Source organism: Crocodylus porosus, unplaced genomic scaffold (assembly GCF_001723895.1).
Source record: "Crocodylus porosus isolate Cpor-Errol unplaced genomic scaffold, CroPor_comp1, whole genome shotgun sequence".
Taxonomy (NCBI): Eukaryota; Metazoa; Chordata; order Crocodylia; family Crocodylidae; genus Crocodylus; species Crocodylus porosus.
In genome coordinates, this window is record NW_017728886.1 from 32,004,461 (window position 1) to 32,023,195 (window position 18,735).

General features: G+C 38.2%; 1 protein-coding gene across 3 annotated transcripts in view; it reads right to left on the reverse strand.

Annotated features, from left to right (window-relative positions):
- The window catches only part of SPAG6 (sperm associated antigen 6), a 58,424-nt gene that overhangs the window by 7,902 nt on the left and 31,787 nt on the right, over positions 1 to 18,735 (reverse strand). For all 3 annotated transcript variants that reach the window (XM_019532145.1, XM_019532138.1, XM_019532155.1), the window contains 7 exons: positions 18,066 to 18,249; positions 13,521 to 13,726; positions 12,461 to 12,634; positions 9,943 to 10,095; positions 5,332 to 5,523; positions 4,249 to 4,365; positions 1,520 to 1,665 (listed from right to left, as the gene is read on the reverse strand). In XM_019532145.1, the coding sequence (XP_019387690.1) occupies positions 1,520 to 1,665; positions 4,249 to 4,365; positions 5,332 to 5,523; positions 9,943 to 10,095; positions 12,461 to 12,634; positions 13,521 to 13,726; positions 18,066 to 18,249 (1,172 nt within the window). The remainder of the gene's footprint in view (positions 1 to 1,519; positions 1,666 to 4,248; positions 4,366 to 5,331; positions 5,524 to 9,942; positions 10,096 to 12,460; positions 12,635 to 13,520; positions 13,727 to 18,065; positions 18,250 to 18,735) is intronic.

Consider the following 18,735-nt stretch of genomic DNA (forward strand, 5'->3'; position numbering starts at 1 on the left):
CCAACTTCCTAGGGAAGTGGTGCTGGCTCCTACCCTGGGGATCTTTAAGAAGAGGCTTGATGCCTACCTGGCTGGACTCATTTGAGTCCAGTCTTTTTCTCCCGCCCAGGCGCGGGGTCGGACTTGAAGATCTACAAGGTCCCTTCCGACCCAACTTCTATGATTCTATGATTCTATGATTCTGTGATCTGCTTAGGTCCCTTCCGACCCTAGAAACTATGAAACTATGAAACTATATGAGCATAAGGAAAGGACTGTAACTGAGTAAAAAACAGAAGACAAAGGAGGGGGCCTTCCTCTGTTTCAGCCCAAGTAAGATACTCATGCAGGAAGCAAGAGACCCAGCTATGCTCCTTTCACCCAAAAAGGGCTTGAACCTTTGGTTCCCTAACTTTCTACCACCTTGTCCTAGCCAAAAGGCCATGTATTATCCTAAAGCTTCTTCAGCCTACCCCTTGCAGCTGAGCCACTGCACCTTGCATACCCCACTGGATATAAGGGAGGGGTAATAATGGGGAAGTTTCTACCCCACTGAAGGATAGAGCCCAGGGCTCCTTCCCTCTGAGGGCAGCCTCCAATTCACTATTCTACACACCCCCTAGCTTGTTCTTTTCCCTTTGGGCTCCACATAGCTCACTCTCTTGACCACCCAGGGGGCCAGATTTATAAGGAGAGCTGGTACGGTACTAAATAACGCCTAACTTGTGGTTTGAGCACCATGCTGGAAAGACACAAATATGTAGTTTTGAGCTACCTATGAGTGAGGGAGACCTAGAACTGGGTCTCCTGCTTCCTGACCAAATGCCCTAACTACATGCTTATAAAACTAAAACCTCAAAGGGCCCTCTTCCTCTGACATTTAACACCCACTAGTCATGGCTTACTGCCAGTCTACAATTTTGTGGCTTATGTTCACCCAGGTGGGCTTCAGAGGCTGCTTACCTGCCCAGTCAGCCCACAGACTATTAAGCATGCTTAGTAGCCATGGGGATGCTTATACATCCACACCATACATGGAATAGGATCCTAAACTTTGTTTCTGTGCCAAAAACAGCAGTTATGCAGCTTTACAACTTCTACTTGGGCAGGAAAAATTAGGATTCTACTCCTTCTGCACTGGAGAACATTTCATAGCAGCCTCTGAACATACTAAATCAGAGGAACATGGGGGAATCCACGAAACATCACAGGATCCATTATTACCTGGAGTCTATGTAACAAATACCCACCCCCAACTCCTACTTAATTCCCCATAAAAATCCAAGGATTGGGCTTTGAAAGGGTAAATTTAACCCTGAAAAACAATTGTAAAGAGATACAGCATTCATGAAGACAAGAAAATACCTGCCTGATTTTTCTGGTCATGCTACTATTTGGCACTTGCAACCAGAAGTTATTATTTTAAAAAGAGAATTCACCCATACCTTAAATTACATTTGAAATCCCATTTTGTGCTACTACTTTAAAAACCATCTAAGAAGGTTATAACTATGAATTGTTAGGATTTCATTTTCCTCACCTTACAATTTCCTCTGGGTAGCAGTTGTTAATAGTGTTGATGTACTCTTGAAGAAGTGACCCAGGCTCAGCTTTTATCTCTTGAACCTTTTTAAGTCCACCACTTGTTACAAAGAGACGCCGAGCTTTGCTATCATGTGGTAGCACCTGCAAATAATGAAGTGCATAGTAAAAGTGTGACCCTTTTTCTCTTAAAGGAGTCTGTGTGCTGCAAAGCTTTAATATTAAAAAAAAAAATTGGACACTATAGACATGGAGAATGAGATAAAACAGAACTGCAGTCAATATTCAGAGATGAAACAACTGTTACCGTTTAAGTTTGCTGTTGATTATATAGGGACAGTTAAATCATGGCCTAGTTCCCCTTGTCTGCAACATAGACTGTAGATTTAAGATATAATAGTGTAAATAATACAAAACATTGACCTGCTTATTTCACACTCTTTGTGTAACTACTATTTTAAAATTATTTCTACAAAGGCAATAAGAAAAATTTAACAGTAATAACAACAGAATACTAACAAGGAGTAATAACAGCACCTGCCCCACTATCATTGAGTTATTCAGTCTTTTATTTTGGTTCATGCTGTTTAATTGCACAGCAGATTTTAGGTAATTCTAATGATCTACAGATTATTTCAGGCAAATAATATTGAAAATACTTGCAACTAAATAATGCACACTTAGGATGCTGCTTATCATCAAATCTTAAATTTCTGGCTATTTAATCCCACAATTCTCTGTACAAATGGTAGGCCTCTCTTTCTCTCTGTTTCACATAAAGGAAGAATTCAAAATCACAAAAGTGATGGGAAACAAATGATAGGTAGATGGATTTTACAGCCCTCCAAATGGCATTGATAATACAGCTTTCTCCAGCAGAGGATCCTGGGCAATAAACTTTCTATGTATCAGGCAGGCACAGTTCTTTGGGTAGATGTGATATCTTTATTAGACTGACTAAATAGCTGGGGAAAAGTTCTTTGCAAGCTTTCAGACACAAAGACCCTTCTTCAGGCAATGGGAGACTGCTGATATTATGAGTTCTCCAAGGTAAAAAAGAAGCTAAAGTAAATCTTGTCTGCCTATGTTCTTACACCAACACACCTACAACTAACACTCCTTTCTACCCATCATACATTTAATTCACATTCTGCCAGCAATGATTAAACATCAGACTGGCCTATCCATCATACAGGAAGAGACAGGAACAATGGAAATCTCTTCACTTTGAGAATTGCAGGGACGTGGGCTTCCACATGCCTCCAAGAGGCAAAAACTATTTAAAAGGGACCATGGCTCATCTCATTGGTCCCCCTGACATGCTGACTTCCAGAACTGTATAGGAAAGCAGGACATACTTTCCCCTTGTGTAAAAGAAGCCTTAGGGAGATTCTGTGCTTTTGAAACTCAATCTCCTCCCCCAGCCTCCAAAGGGGAAGCACAGTGATACAAAGACTCCTCTCAGGGAGGTATTTAAATGGTATAGTCCAGTCCTAAGTGTGCACACTTTTCCATAATAAAGTACAGTTTAGAAAACATGACATTTACTCAGCTATAACTGAGTTAATGGAAGAAATATTCCTAATGTCCAAGGACAGAAAATTTCTAAGTCATGGCACAGGAGAGGCAAATGTATTTACTGCATATAACTTTATTTTAAATATGTATGTTGGGATGTCAAAAGTCCTCAAGTATAGTTTGCTTAATGCAATGTATGAGGAGCCAACATGCTTACCAACATAGTGTGCCAAGCCATTTACAGCTTTAGAAATGGCTTTCATAAAAATGTCTACAACTGGTAACTAGCTACTATGCATTCACTTCCTAACTAGCTGTGGTCAGTCTACATAAGCAAAACAGTGTTAATTTGAACAAATTTGCAATCTTTGTATAGATTTAGCAAGAAGGCTAGAATAAAGCTAAATGTAGTAACAGGACTATAAACAGCCGCACTTCTATGTTTGTGGTAGTCTGCACTGGATAATATCAGAGTGCTTCATCCAGCCATTTCCAGAAGGAACATATCACTAAGAAAATCTGGCACTTAGTGCTAAACACAGAATGGATAAAATTTTACTTTGAAGTATTTTTAGTTGATTTAAATCACTCCTGTGCTGAGGTGGGTGCACCTACATGTTCATTAATGTGGTATTGCTACTGCGTATTCAATTTAGTATCACTAATGAAACATAGTAACTAAATTCACATTAGGCTGCCCTAATGCATAGTAGCAAAAGCACATTCTTTTTTAGGGATGTTTAATGTGCAGCAGCCAAATTTTACTGCGCATTAGCACATTAGCACAGTTTTTGCCAGGACACTCTAATGCACATTAAAATAGGCTACTGTGCATTAAACCGTGCCTATAGATGCACCCAGTGTGATTCAAATGATGCAATAACTTAGTGCAGGTTCTCTACATAGGGCTAACCCTAAAGCCAGAGGAGAAGCAGAGCGTCTTGCTTAACAACAACTGCTTTCTTCTTATTTAGGATTAACAATGACAGGCTCCAGAAACAGCTTTATTCAGCTTTCATCAGGTAGATGAGCAGATTGGTCCAATTTGGGTACTAGGCTAATAAAATGCAAAACACTGGAAGACTTCTCCATTCTCTGCAAAAAACCATCCAGATTGGTTTAAGAATACTTCACACTTGGATGACAACACCACCCTTTCCAAATAAAAGACAGGCAATCTGATCATTCACTGTAAAGAGTCTTTCTTACCTTACTAAACTGCCCAATGACGTATTTCAGAATATTGGGAGGAGCATCATGCAGCAAGGGTTCAAGTGCTGGCAAATATGTACATTTCTGCAGGATGTTTTTTAAGGCCTTTTTAGCCTGTTGAAATATGAACCAAAGTGTTTACAGTAAAATATCAGTGTAACAACAGTTTCAATTCATGACCCCAGTTCCTGGAGTCTGAAGTCTTATCAACTTGTTTTTTATCACAGTTATCTCAAAAGAGCATTTTTTGGAATCAAAACTAAGATTTTCTATCAAGTAACGAGGAATCCATTTTTGGCTCTGGCTTATTAAACCTCAAAACCCTCATTGCATTGTATTCCTGTCATGTTGCCTACAGTCAGAGTGATAGCAATTTTCCATTGACTACAGTGGAAGCAGGGGGAGGTCCTTCTGTAAACTAAAACACTGTCACGTAATAAGCAAATTAAGTCAAAACACACGTTTAAATGACATTTTAGAGCAGGTCAGGCTAGGCGGCACAATGCTCTGCCACCCAGGCAAGAAAAGCACATTTTTTCTAACAAGTTTGACTCCTGCATGACTAGGCACTCTGCTGGCTACCACAGAGATCAATGACCTCATCATGAAGGACTGTCAGTTCAGAGAATATTGGCCTTTATTTTTTGGTAGCCACTAAAAATGACTATGTAGAAGTGGTCTTCTAACTTAACATATCTGGAACCAGTTACATTCCAGCTGACTCTCCTGTCAGTTCATGTAATGTCTCACAAAAGTATACTTGAACAAATTCTGACAGGCAAGTCGTGACTGCCACCCTGGCACAAATGCAAGGATGGCCATAAATAGGAACTGTTGTTTACTCCTGAGAGTGATTTTTTCAAGCCAGTAAAAAATGCAAACTTCTTTCATACTGACAGCAGCTCTATGATATAAGAAAGGCCCATACGTACAAAGAAAGAATACTCTATTAGAAAGAGCTCATTTACTAGAAGCAATAAACATGTTGAAGAGCAATAAAAATAATATTCTGTAGCACTGAAGGACTTACATGTGATAATGAAAAGAAATACATATTTCAGACATAGTGAATACACATACTTTTACTTGGAGATCTTCTGAACTTTCTGTTTCCATGTACAGGGAAAGCAGCACTGGTAATACATTTATTACTGCAATAGCACGTGCATGCTCTGGAGTATGTCTTCCAATCTGTCCCAAGGCCCAAGCAGCTGCTGCCTTAATGTGATCTTCTTGTTCTTCTGACAAGCAGATAGACAGCTGTGGCACCCCCTATAACATTATTCAAAAGTACACACATTATGAATTAAGAGTAGGACGCAAAGACTTTGTACTGATTTCACAGATTTCATAGACATTAGGGCTGGAAGGGACCTTGGAAGATCATCAAGTCCAGCCCCCAAATACTGATAATACTGGTTATTAGAAAAAGCTTATTTCTCTGTTCAAATTTTTCTGGCTAAAATAAGCTATAGGTTGGGGGCAGGCAAAATATGGCCCACAGGCCAAATCCGGCCCATTAGGCACTTTCATCTGGCCCATGGCCAACGAATTGTACCCTGAACGAGCTTTAGTTAAAGCTGTCACTATTTTGAAGTGCAGGACACTGAATACACAATACACTGCAGGTGCTTTAATTAGAGAGGCTCTCAGAGCTGCTCCAATTAAAGCACCCCGCTCCCCGTCCCCTCTCCCCCCAGAGCACATATACAGATCCCCTGAAATTCTAAGGTCTCTAGTGTTTCTTTGTAAAACTATGAAAATGAATACAGTTTAAAGCCATAACGGGACTGATCCCTAGATCATACAATCCAGCCATTAAATTTTACCTCGTTACCCTTGCATTGACGCCAATAACTTGTGTCTGACAACAGCATAACTTACAGAAAAGTAGCTAGTCTTGATCTCAGGACATTAAAAGAGAAAGAAACCAGCACTTCCTTGGTAGTATATTATAAAAGCTCTACCCTCATTGTGAAAAACTTCGTAATTTTTTATTTGAACTTCTCCAACTTCAGCATTTTGCAGTTAGTTCTTGTTATATTTTTCTCTGCTAGATTAAAGAGCTCTTTTGTAGCTGGGATTTTCTCCCCAGAAAGACACTGATGTGCTGTAATCAAGTCACTGCTAGATCTTCTTTTGATAAAATAAACAGATTAAGTTGTGCCAATCCTTGAATGCAAGTCACTTTTTCCAGCCCTTCAATTATTATGGGTTTTTTTCTGAATAGTCTCCAACTTTTCAAACATTGTTTTAAAATGTGGATAGACTCACAGAAAATTAGAGTTGGAAGGGACCTCAGGAGGTCATCTAGTCCAACCCCCTGCTCAGAGCAGGACCATCCTCAACTGGATCATCCCAGCCAAAGCTTTGTCTAGCCAGGTCTTAAAAATCTCCAAGGATGGAGAGTCAACAACATCTCTGGGTCATCTGTTCCTGTGTTTTACTACCCTCCTAGTGAGAAAGTTCTTTCTAATACCTAACCTGAACTTCCCCTGCTGCAACTTGCGACCATCGTTCCTTGTTCTGTCATCTACCACCACTGAGAACAGTCTAGCTCAGGGATGGGCAAAATGGCAGATCTAGCTGGCAGCCAGACTCCATTTCCCAGCAGCCCCTGCCCGCATTGCTGGTTACCATGGAGACTCCAGTAGGGACGGTGCTGTTACAGGGTGGGGCCAGGATTTCCATGGACACTGGCCCCATCAGTGCTGGCAGGGTACGCAACTGGGAGGGAAGCTGCTCTGGGGCTGGGGCTGGGATCTTGCAGTGGTGACAGTGCTGCCTGCACACCCCTCCCTGGCGTATGCGGGCAGTGGATCATGGGTCTACCCTGGCTCCGGACCACAATGTCACCACTGCAAGATCCCAGCCCTGGAGCTACTCTCTGTCAAGCTACGTGCCCTGCCAGCAGTGCTGGGGCCAGTCTCCATAGAAACGCTGGCTCCACACTGTCACAACGCCACTGCCATTGGGGTCTCCATGGAAACCAGCCACAGCAACAGGGGCTGCTGGGAAATGGAGTCTGCTGCAGGTCTGATCTGCCTGCCCTGGTCTACCTCCATCCTTTTTGGAACCATCCTTCAGGTAGCTGAAAGCTGATATTAAATCCCCTCTCGGTCTTCTTGTTTCCAGACTTCTTGTCTCCAGTTCCCTCAGTCTCTCTTCATGAGTCATGTGCCCCAGCCCTCTAACTATTTTTGTTGCTCTCCACTGGACTCTCTCCAATTTGTCCACATCCTTTCTGTACTGGGGGGCCCAAAACTGAGCACAGTACTCCAGATGTGGCCTCACCAGTGCTGAACAAAGTGAAGTAATCACTTCCCTCAATCCGCTGGCAACACTCCTACCACTGCAGCCCAGTATGCCATTAGCCTTCTTTGCAACAAGGGCACACTGCTGGCTCATATTCAGCTTATTGTCCACTGTAACCCCCAGGTCTTTTTCTACAGAGCTGCTGCCCAGACAGTCAGTCCTCAGCCTATACCAGTGCATGGGATTGTGCTGTCCTAAGTGCAGGACTTTGTACTTGTTCTTATTGAACCTCATGAGATTTATCTGCTGTGATCTATACAAGCTTTTCAGAATCACTGCTCTCCAAGATACACTCTCTTTCTGCAGGCATGACCTGCATTACTTGTTTCAAAATGTGTAACTTTGGATCTTTAAATGGGTCTGTTCTACCAAACAGTGCACACTGCCCTCTCCATATGATTATTTACCATTCCAACAATTTTGCATCATCTGCAAATTTTAAAAGCAGTGACTTCATATTTACTTCCAGATCACTGTTTACCATACCATAGGTCAAAACTTCCCATCAAGGGCTTTACCTGCCTGAATGTCACATTATTTCAGAGAGTGACCAATAATATTACAAAAAATTATTTTGGAGCCCCACTAGGAATCCCTCATTTGGTGATGACTGTCCATTAACGACTTTTTTTTTTTAAATATCCACTAGCCAATTCTTTCCCCAGGTAATGTGTGCTCCATTGATATCATAGAGCGTCAATGTTTTCAAATGGTCATCTAGTGCTAAGTAACAGGCCGTATCAAATCTATTCAATCTAGTTATTTTTATCAGTCAAATTTGTAATTGCTTCAAAGGATGAAATCACATTTTACATCAATCCATGATGATTCACATTAAGTTAATTCTTTATTAATTGAATCCCACATAATTTTCTCCTTTATTTTGCCCAAGATTGAAATTGAGCTAACTGGCTTACAGTTATTTGGGGCTATTGCTTTTTCTCTTTTAGATATGGACACAAATCATGCAGGCTTTCAGTCTTTTGCATTTTCTTCAGTAGTGCAAGGTTTATAAAAAACTTCACATGCCAGAGGTCTCTTCAGCCAGTTCCTTAAGGACTCTTGGGTGTGAGCTATTCCGGCCTGCTGATTTAGAAATATATTTCTATCAGATGTTTAACATTCTCTTTAGTTATTAATGGACTGGAAAATACATATCATCCTCATGTGACATAAACACCTAACCCTATTTTCCAAATGTAAAACATTACATAATTATTGAAGACATCTACCTTTTCTGCATGATTATTATTTGACACTGATTCTATTTTTTCCTTAATGGAATGTTTTTGTTTTTTACATAGTAAATCAAAGAATGACTAACACATGCAGATTATGGCCACACATGTAGAAGCTGGAATCTTCACTTAGATTGTTTCTGTAGTCCTGCCTTTTGTGTTGTTAATATTTTCCACATCAGAATGCCATGTTAGTCTCCATTATCTTTAAAAAACATAGACAATTCTTCTACTGCCTCTTGTTTATATGGTAATTCCTCTCCCATCTTAAAATTTACAAACATCAAGTTATCTCATCAAGAATTTGCATGACTGCATCAAACAACACTGTGTTTCAGGAACTAAGCTTTGGTGTAAGCATGAGAATTTTAGTTTTAAGTGTATCATAGTTATGGCACTGTAGATATGCTGGTGTTAATTAAGGATCTGCATGTTTAAGGATCCTTGTTTAAAAAGGGACTGCTGCATTATGGCCACAAACATTCAGAAACAAGCCATACAAATTAATTAATTTATTTTTCCTGTTTATACTAGTGCAACATGGAAAGACCTCACATCTGTTGAAAATTATGCTAGCAAATTAATCCATAGCTATATTTATGAAAGCAATAACTCATCAAGGACTCCATCTTACCAGACTGTCATGTCAGACAGAATGAGTAATATTACAAAAGATGCCCTCATAACTAAAGATATCATTATGTATCAAAACTATAAATTAAAAAAAATATTTGTACTTTGGGTTGTTTTTTATAAAGGTACAAATAATAAATTAACAATATGTAATGAAATAGGCATCTGTTTATAAATTATAGAAAAGAATGGCTACCTTTAATTAGCAAAGTGCAACGGTACTGCCGAATGTGAAATAGAATATTTGTCTAGATTTATTGTTTCCTCCAAAATTATCCCTTTATAAATATTTAACTACAACTAAAGACCCAGATGTTGATGTCAGGGGAGTTACTCCCATGCTTAATGTCATGCACAAGCCAAAATGTTAGCAGGATCAGGATCAAGGAACACACAAAACAGAGAACTATACCACTCTATCCAGAAGTCTGTGGGGTCTATTAATTGGTGTCTCCTCAGAATCTCATTGTAATGGTTATGGGAAGAAAACAAAGGAAGAGCTAACCTTGGAGATGATCACTGCCATTGCCAGGTTCTCTGAATGAGCTGCTACATAACCAAGCATCATGATGCCAGGCAGCCTGACATTTCCTTTGCAGTTGCCAATACAATCAATCACAGCAGCAATTCCTCCTGCATTAACTATAAGCTGTGAAAGCTGGAAATAAAAAGATGAACTAGAGTGATTAAACACTGTAGAGTAGCTATAAGCATAAAATAATATATTCCATCAATCTTTAAATGTATCACTTCTGTTTTTATAAACAGGCATAATACTACTGGTGCTAATCAAATTATACTAGTGTAAAACTTGAATAAAATAATTAATCAGGTACATTATTTGGCCTTATGAGTATAACAAAAATCTAGCAAAACATTCATGTGGCCATTAACTACTATTTTCTATTAACTTTACTGCAAGGAAAGCTGTTTTTTAAATGTTATAGACTTTTGTATTCCAAACTCTATTAGTATTTACTCAAGAACTACAAAAACGAAAGCTTAAAATGTTAATGACTTGTAGAAATTTACATATAGAACCAGATTATTTTATGCTAAATCCCAACTATACCATTCTGGCAGTGAAAAGAAGCCTTAAAATAGGTGCATCTAATTTTTCTGAGCAGTCTTAGTGTAAGTTATAACCAGGCAGGGCTAGGATCCTAATACCTACCAGGGATTAAACTCTCATTCACATTTTTTCCAAATGATATAATTTCAAACATTACTTTGAGAACAGCATTTGCATGGTTTCTGACATCATCAGTGCCTGAAGATTAAATCAATTCTGTTTGCATGAAAGGTATTTCCCTCTGTATTTAAGTTGTCTCCAGATTTCCCAAAGCAGTACATAAACATTTGTTAAATTTAAGTCTGTGTTTGCCTTGAAGTTCTAAAATGTTTAAAACACAGGACTATTATTATTAATGCAACAGCTAGTTATTCAACCTTTAAAATTATTACTTTAAAAATATGAGCTCTTTACAGGGCTTTTGGATGCGGTCAGTTAGGCTCAAATCTTGGAGCAGAGGAAAGAGGGAAAGGAGAACCCTCCCCTCAGGTTGTAGGGCAGCAGCAGCGTCACTCCAGGACTGCTACTGCAGGCTCTCTCGCCTTTTTTCACCACAATAAGCATGAGAATACAGATGCAGGGGACTCCTGTGGAGATGCACTCCACAGCTCAGAGGGGGTTGGGGACATGCATCAACTCCCCACATTCTGACCCCTGCACCAATCCCATTGTGTCTGCACAAAGGGGGACAATGGGGACAACTTCCTCATGAGACTGTCATATCTGGCTTTTCCAGAAAAGTCAGTGGAGAGGATTTATCTCTACTGTAAGACATGTTTCTTTGGTAGAGTTACTGGAAGATAAATCTGGCTCAATATCCATCATTCTGAAGTCAAACATGTAGATTATGACTTTCTAATCTGAGTGAGATTCATTAGGAGGCTTTTTAAAGCCTACTTAGAGCAGTTGTTGCAATCATTCACAAAGGAACCCAGTATTGCTAAACTACCAAAATGTTATCGTATGTCTTGACCTTTTGCTTCTAGCTATGACTCCTGGAGTTGACAATCTCAAGTTTTCTTTTTTTTTTTTAAGTAAGATCTTAAGCCTTCTGGGCACAGAAAGAAGCAAAAAAATGTGACCCAGGTGTAACCAAAAGGCTCAATGGCCAGAAGGCAGAGAAAAAGACCTCAGATTTATGTCTCTTGTGATTTTAAATTCACTTACACAATTTTTGTATGACTGAGGTTGCCAATATTGGCTTCCATAAATAGACACATTTTAATGTTAAATAGTTTTTATTACATTAGAGCATCACATTTTAAAAAGCTTTTATGCAAATTTTATGCTCTGAAGGATCCAAGTCCATATAAATATTTATAAGCTTAACCTATTCAGTTCATACTTGTCTTGGCAAACACCTCCCATGTCTCTAGAAAGCTACAATGTGATGTTGCCAATTCTCATGACTTAACAACAAGTCTTGAAATATTTGTTTTGTTTCTTTCAAACCCTAATTCATAGACCTGTGATTATATGAGAATCAAACTGCTATTTAAAAAACATTCTAGTCATCAGTTTTGGGGAAAACCATTAAAATATGACTTAAAGGCTTGATAATCCCCAAGAAAATTTTGAAACATACTAAATGTAATATTGTTCTTAAATCACATGATTTTTAAGTCAGTCTCATGATTTGGGGAAGGGAGGGCTTGACTTAGGATTTTTAATATTTGGGGCAGATGATATTGTTAACATAATACCCATTCACTGCACTGACACCTGCTGGTAAATAAAAGCTAAGTAAATATATTGCTCCTTCTTTTCTAATCCAATTCTTATTCAATTCACATCTCGGAACATGAGCCAACATTTCCATATTTTTCCAACGGAAACCTGATAGTGCTTTTTGCCCTCTCTTTCTGAAAGGAAATGACAGAATAATACTCTATTTTATTTAAAGTGTAAAATCTAATGATGTGACCTTGTATTTGCATTTTCAAGGTTTTACCTCAGGCGTATGCTTTGCTATCTCTCTAATTAAAGTTGCAGCATTTTTCTTAACATATTCATCCGAGTCCTTCAGGCATGTGAGTACAACTGGGAAAATTTCTGCTTCAACCACCATTTCTGCAAGATCCACAGAATGCTTTGCTATTTGGCTTAGAGCTGAAAGCACCTGACGCTGGTAAACAAAAATTGGTTTGTAAATGAATGCTATGCAAACACCCTGCAACCCATGTTCATCATGTACACAAAATGTTACATCAGGAAAAACAAAGCAAAACCAGAAAATACATAGTCATAGCTATTATACAATTTACTGCGTCAATTCATGTGTCCATCTAATAACTGAGTTTTCACTGGTTCCCAAATAAAAGTTTTTATTTGCTTATGCCATTCAAGTTTGCTTATAAAAGAAATGCTAATTTAATACTACAAATTAAAAGAAAATAAAGTCTACAAAAAAATCCTACAAATTTCCATCTAAGTGCTTATATATATTCATTAAGAGTAGTATTTGTCTTACTTATGGCTATTCAAATAAGACAGTAAAACTGCACACAGAAATAGAAATATATTTTTATGAATTAGACTATAATTATAAAATCTTAAACACGACCTGTTTTAATCAGAAATTTAATGTGTTCTCAAATACATTGTTAAATTAAAATATTTTCATAATATAATGAGAAATGTATAACTTGACTTCCTTGGAACTAGATCACTCACATCTAACAAATGCTTTAAGTAAACTGACTGGTTTATGTAGAAGACTGAATTTATTCCTTAAAATATTGCTACATGATCTTCTCTAAGCAATGCTGGTCTAGTAAACAAGTGTTATTAATTTAAAAGACTAGTTTTTAACTGTCCCTTTCTGAAGAGTTAGTGCTCCTATACATAAGATAAGCACATACAAAACAGTCAGAACTCTTTGTTAATTGCATAGCTATATTTTGTTAAGACTTAAACAATCCCTTCTGAAAAATAAATATATGCATCAATGGTCCGGACTTAGTAACAAATAATGCCTAGTGCAATTTGGAAAAAAATATTTTTAAAAGTACCTTCAGTTTAGCATCAGGGTTCAGGATCATCTGAGCTAAGTGGGCAATAGCCCCTGCATCTACTACCGTCTGTGCTAACTCTGGAGAATGCTTTGAAATATCACTGAGGGCTGAAGCAGCAATCCTTTTCAAAGCAATTTCTGGCTCCAGGATGCAGAGTACTAAAAGAGGAACAGCTCCTGCATCCACCACAGCCTGTGACAGTTCTGTAGGTCCAAGAAAAGTAATTAAGTGAGTATGGGTGACTGACCCTTGTGCAAGCCATTTTTCACCCTGACAGATACAGCAAAGAAAAAAGGAGAGGGTGTACTTCACTGTCTCGACATCTGCATTTCAAATCAGCCCTCCTGGTTTCATAAACCATGTGGACCAATCCACAACTGAAAAGAATACAGGTCAATAGATGGACCCCCATTTACATGCACACATTTGAGGTAGATTAGGCTGAGATGGTTTGTTATTCTGTGTGGGGTTTTTTTTTAAAGTAAGCAGATGTCAGCTGTTTAAGCCCTGGTTATTTTGCACTGATCAATAGGCAAGCATTTTATGCATGGCTAACAACAACAGAGAAAGCCAAAGTACCAAATTTTTACCAACCACCCTAATTAAACAGTATTTTGTCCTGTTTATATAAGTATAACATGGTTATATCAAATAGAGCTATATACATTTTTTAAAATATTTTTTGCACAATTAATTGAAAATGCAACTTGATTTGTTACCAGAGCAAAATTAGGATGTGCTGTCATGCATTTGAAAAAATAACATTTTGATAACTTTAAATACAAATGTTATAATGTATGTTTAGTTAACTGGGAAGTATTGTGTGTCGTCCTGTTTGAGTTCAGTAGCTAACTGCATCTTAATTCAAAAAACATGATTAGCTGACATATTCAAGAATTACATTATTAGAAATGTATTAGCCTTCTGCTATATTTGACATTAATCACAATACTGAAATAAGAAATTATTGAATAACAAGAACAAAAATTACAGACAGCCAAGCTATGCTATTTTAAGATGTTGAAAATGAATACGATTGCATTAAATTCAAATGACCTATTAGATTCTTAAAATAAGGCTTTTCTATGTCTTCTTGATATGCACATCCACTCTTATCTTTAACATTTAACTTGGCTTACAGCACCATGGCAACATATGGCTATTGTATTTCAAGGACCTAACTTAGCTTTTAATTTACTATCCATCAATAAAAGCTTTTCATATTAAGAAAGAGATTGCATATTAGGTTACATATAACATGAATTTTCATGAATTATGTGTAGTCATGTCATCATTACACTGCCTGTGTCTTCTATGTTAATACCTAAATAATCTTCGTGACTAGATACATTTTTTGAACTGGTCAACCATTCATGCACACTCTAATAGGTGTTGAAAGTACTATTTTTACATTGTACGATTGCTTTTACATAAAATGTGAATACTTCTTTCATAAATAAATTAGGACTACAAATATTTTAAAGAGATTATTACAGAATTAATTTTCAATGGTTTATTTTTCAAATAACCATTTTGAAAAATAGTTAGTTTAGGTGTGCATATACACACACACCATACATTCATAATTTATATTATCCATGGCAGCTACACACAGCTCCAAGGTAAAGCAGTCACAAATATATATGTAGAGCTATGGTTTCAACAGAACTGTGTCAGAGTATGTATCACAATTCATTATTTAAAAATAAACCAAAAACCTAATCTACCCAAGAAGTTACGTGTGTATACAGCTAAAATGTTAGTGGCATAATATACTCATTTTTTCAGTAAAAATACATTAAGCATACAAAAGCAATATATGCCTCTCTTCCAAAATGTGTTTTTGTATATTAGGTGACATAAACAAAAAGAAATACTTCTAATAAACACTCTGTTAAAGAGAAAGGATTTTGAGAATCATAAAGACAGGTAGTCCAACTAACTAGCTGACTAATGTAACAAACTCCTTAGAAACCACTTGAAAGCCACCCTTTCAGTTGCCTGAAGACTGCCAAGATGATGCCAAGGACATCACTTCAAGAAGACAGGTGATCCTGCTGAAAAAATATATATTTCATTCCTTATTGTCGGGATACCATCAACCTGTTTCATAAACAATGAGGAAGAAGAGAAGTGGCATATTTTAACATAATAACTAAGCCCCAAAACTTTAGTTTAAAATGAAAAAATAAATCCACAAAATTTTAAAAAGAACGAAATCTAAATTAGATTTGGTATAAATCTGTTCTGAAGATACAGGAGTATGAACTATTTAAATACTGATCATTACTTTTTGTCCTATGTAAATATGTATCAGTTTTTTTCAATACTGTTTGTAAGACAAAATCATTTAAATTACTAGAGCCATACTTTGTATAGGCACCAACCATGCAGCAACCTACCCAGGATATGGGGCCACTATAGTTGGGTTGGTAGAGGAGTTGGCAGACTGAGGCAAGGTTCCTTGGTAAGGTTTTCATCTCATCCCCCTCTACCCATGCCTAGCATAACCCAAAAGAAAAACGTAATGCAGCCTGGGCATGATACTGGTGGTGGAGCTCCATTTAAAAAAGAGCCTTTGGACATCTGTCAGTTACAGAAGCTTTCGCATCATTGCTGACTTGGAACTGTCTTTGAGGGAGAGAAATGGAGGATCCTCAGAGACTGTGAGAAGTTAGAAGACCTGGGACTCCCTTTGGTTCCCAAAGATTCAGGAGCTTGTGGATGTCCCCTGTGGCCTATCCTTTAGGGAGAGGAATGTGCAAACTATACCCCCAACAAAAAAAATCATGGAGGCATCTCTGTGAAGTACATTTGTGGAGGTTTCCCAACTTTGAGCAGGGGGCAGGTATTAGGCCTCGTGTTTGCTCATGTCAGCATTTAAGGACATATGCAATATTCCAACAGTTCATTTCCTGTTCATTCAACTACCTCTCCTCATTGCCACGCACAATCCCATCATTTCACCTGCTTCCCATGCCCACAATCCCACCATTCCCCCACTATGCCAACAAATACTTTGCACACGCTGTCATGAGATCTGTACTCTCCCTATATGACTGGCCAAATGACCTTTTCTGCCTATACAGTCTTCAGTTCTATACAACCTACCTTGAGTCCTGCCAAAATGTAGAAGAGAACAGTGGTCAAAAAAAACTGATCATCTGCTTTCAGAAACCCTTTCGTTTGCTTGTGTTTGTTTGCAAAGTGCACATGTAAAAGCATTTTTTTATGCTTAAAAAGTGTAATTACGATCATGACAGCAGCACAGCAGCAACAGAAATTCACCATTGTTCCTGTGCCCTGGGCACCTGGCCATACCCCTTTACTGCTGAATACATCTCCACTTTGCATAGTGTCTTTCCTCCAAAGGAGTTGCCCTCTAACCACACACAAATTAAAATATACAGCTGCAAAGTTTAAGCTGCATGAGGAAAGGGTTAAGGAGAAAAGAAAAATATTTTTCCAGATGTAGTTTTGAAAAAAACAGACAAAACCATAGAACACAGCTGATCCAGGCACAAGGAACTGCAAAGGTAGCATCCTCTATAAAGAAGCAGCAGGATTGCACAGAGAGAGAGGAGGACAGGGTCTGATGACAAGAAAAATGAATGGATGTAAAAGTGCTTGTCTGTACATGCAAGTAAATAGAAAATATTATTTTGCATATGCTGGGACCTGAGAGGCCTGTAAAAAGAGCTGCTATTGTCAAAAATTAAAACAGAAGATTTCATCAGAGGTAGAGTGAAGCTTGGGCACTTTTACAGAGTTGGTAACAAGCACATGTGCAGAGATGGAAAACAGAACAAGAAGAAAAGTACAGAGTCAAATATGACACTGATATTACAGACCGTGGGAGCAGTGGAAGGTCTATGCCAAGAAGGGAGATGAAGGGAATTGCGTTCAGGTAAGGGTTCTTCTCTTTCTCCCAACAAGCACTTATGCCTTGAGATATTCATCTAAAGGAAGAGGTTACATGCCTAAATTCACTCAACTAGGAAAAGTAAAAGACAAGCAGGTGGGAGTCAATAAGAGCCTGATCCAATGCTCAGTGAAGTCAAAGTTTGTCCTTTGACTTTACTACACTTTATATCAGTCCTAAGAAGCTGTCAAACACGAACATTTGAACATTGTTAGTGTAAAAATGGCTATTCATAATAATGGTAAAGATGAAAAGAGGAAAAAACAGGCTAAATAAATCCTTGGGGGGGGAGGGAGGATGGTTCCATAGAGGATGGAATATTCCATAGAAGAGGGAGTATAGTACCAAGTGCAGTCACTAATACGCGCAGAAAGTGAGTAAGTAGTTGGACAGGTAAAAGCAGAAGCATGACTGCAGAAAAATGAAATGTGTGGGGGTGAGCTAGGCAATGGAAAGAGTTTTCATCAGCAGAAAGATGGACATAAAATGCAGGGAGGAGACCGGTTTCCTTACAAGGACAACAAATATTTTTGAGTTATAAATTACAAGAAACTTCTTGCTACAATTTGTTATCACTTTTAAGCAATCTTAATATGAAAGCACACATAAAACCCTGTTACCTGAATTATGTCTTGCAATATATCCGAGTGCCCAAGCTGCAGCTTCTTTTACTCCGGGGTCAAAATCTTCCAAGCAAATCACAAGTGTATCCAGTGCTCCACAGTCAACTATTGCTTGGGCGAGTTGAGGAGAATGTTTACCAACTGCTCTTAACACAAATGCAGCTGCTTTCTTATAAAAACGCTAAAAAATAGAGGAGGAGATCTTATTTTTACTAACATTTGCTGCTTCAAAAAACGAAGTAGCTAGAACACAGAAAATGAAATTGCATTATTAGTGATAAATCTCTACTGCAGTAGTACAGAAGGACCCAAATTAGGACTCCAGTGTACAAGGCAAAGCAGAAACAGTTCATATGTGTACAGTCCCCTGCCATAGAGAACACATAATCCAGGATTTTGACAATAGGCTTCTCAGCTTTTGACCTTGAAGTCCCCGGGCAACTGAAAAGTTCTGTTTTAATGCAAGCAAAGTAGCATGCTTGTCTTGACAGGAGAGAGCAGCTTGGTGTCTAGATTAGTGGTTCTCAATTTTTTCATATTCAAGGCACACCTCGGAAAATGCCAGCTCTTAGCTGTCACTTGTTTCTTGACTATGGAAAAATAATAGAACAATTCTTCTGTTGCAAAAAATTCGTAGAGAACACAACAGACCACACATTTTTGATTT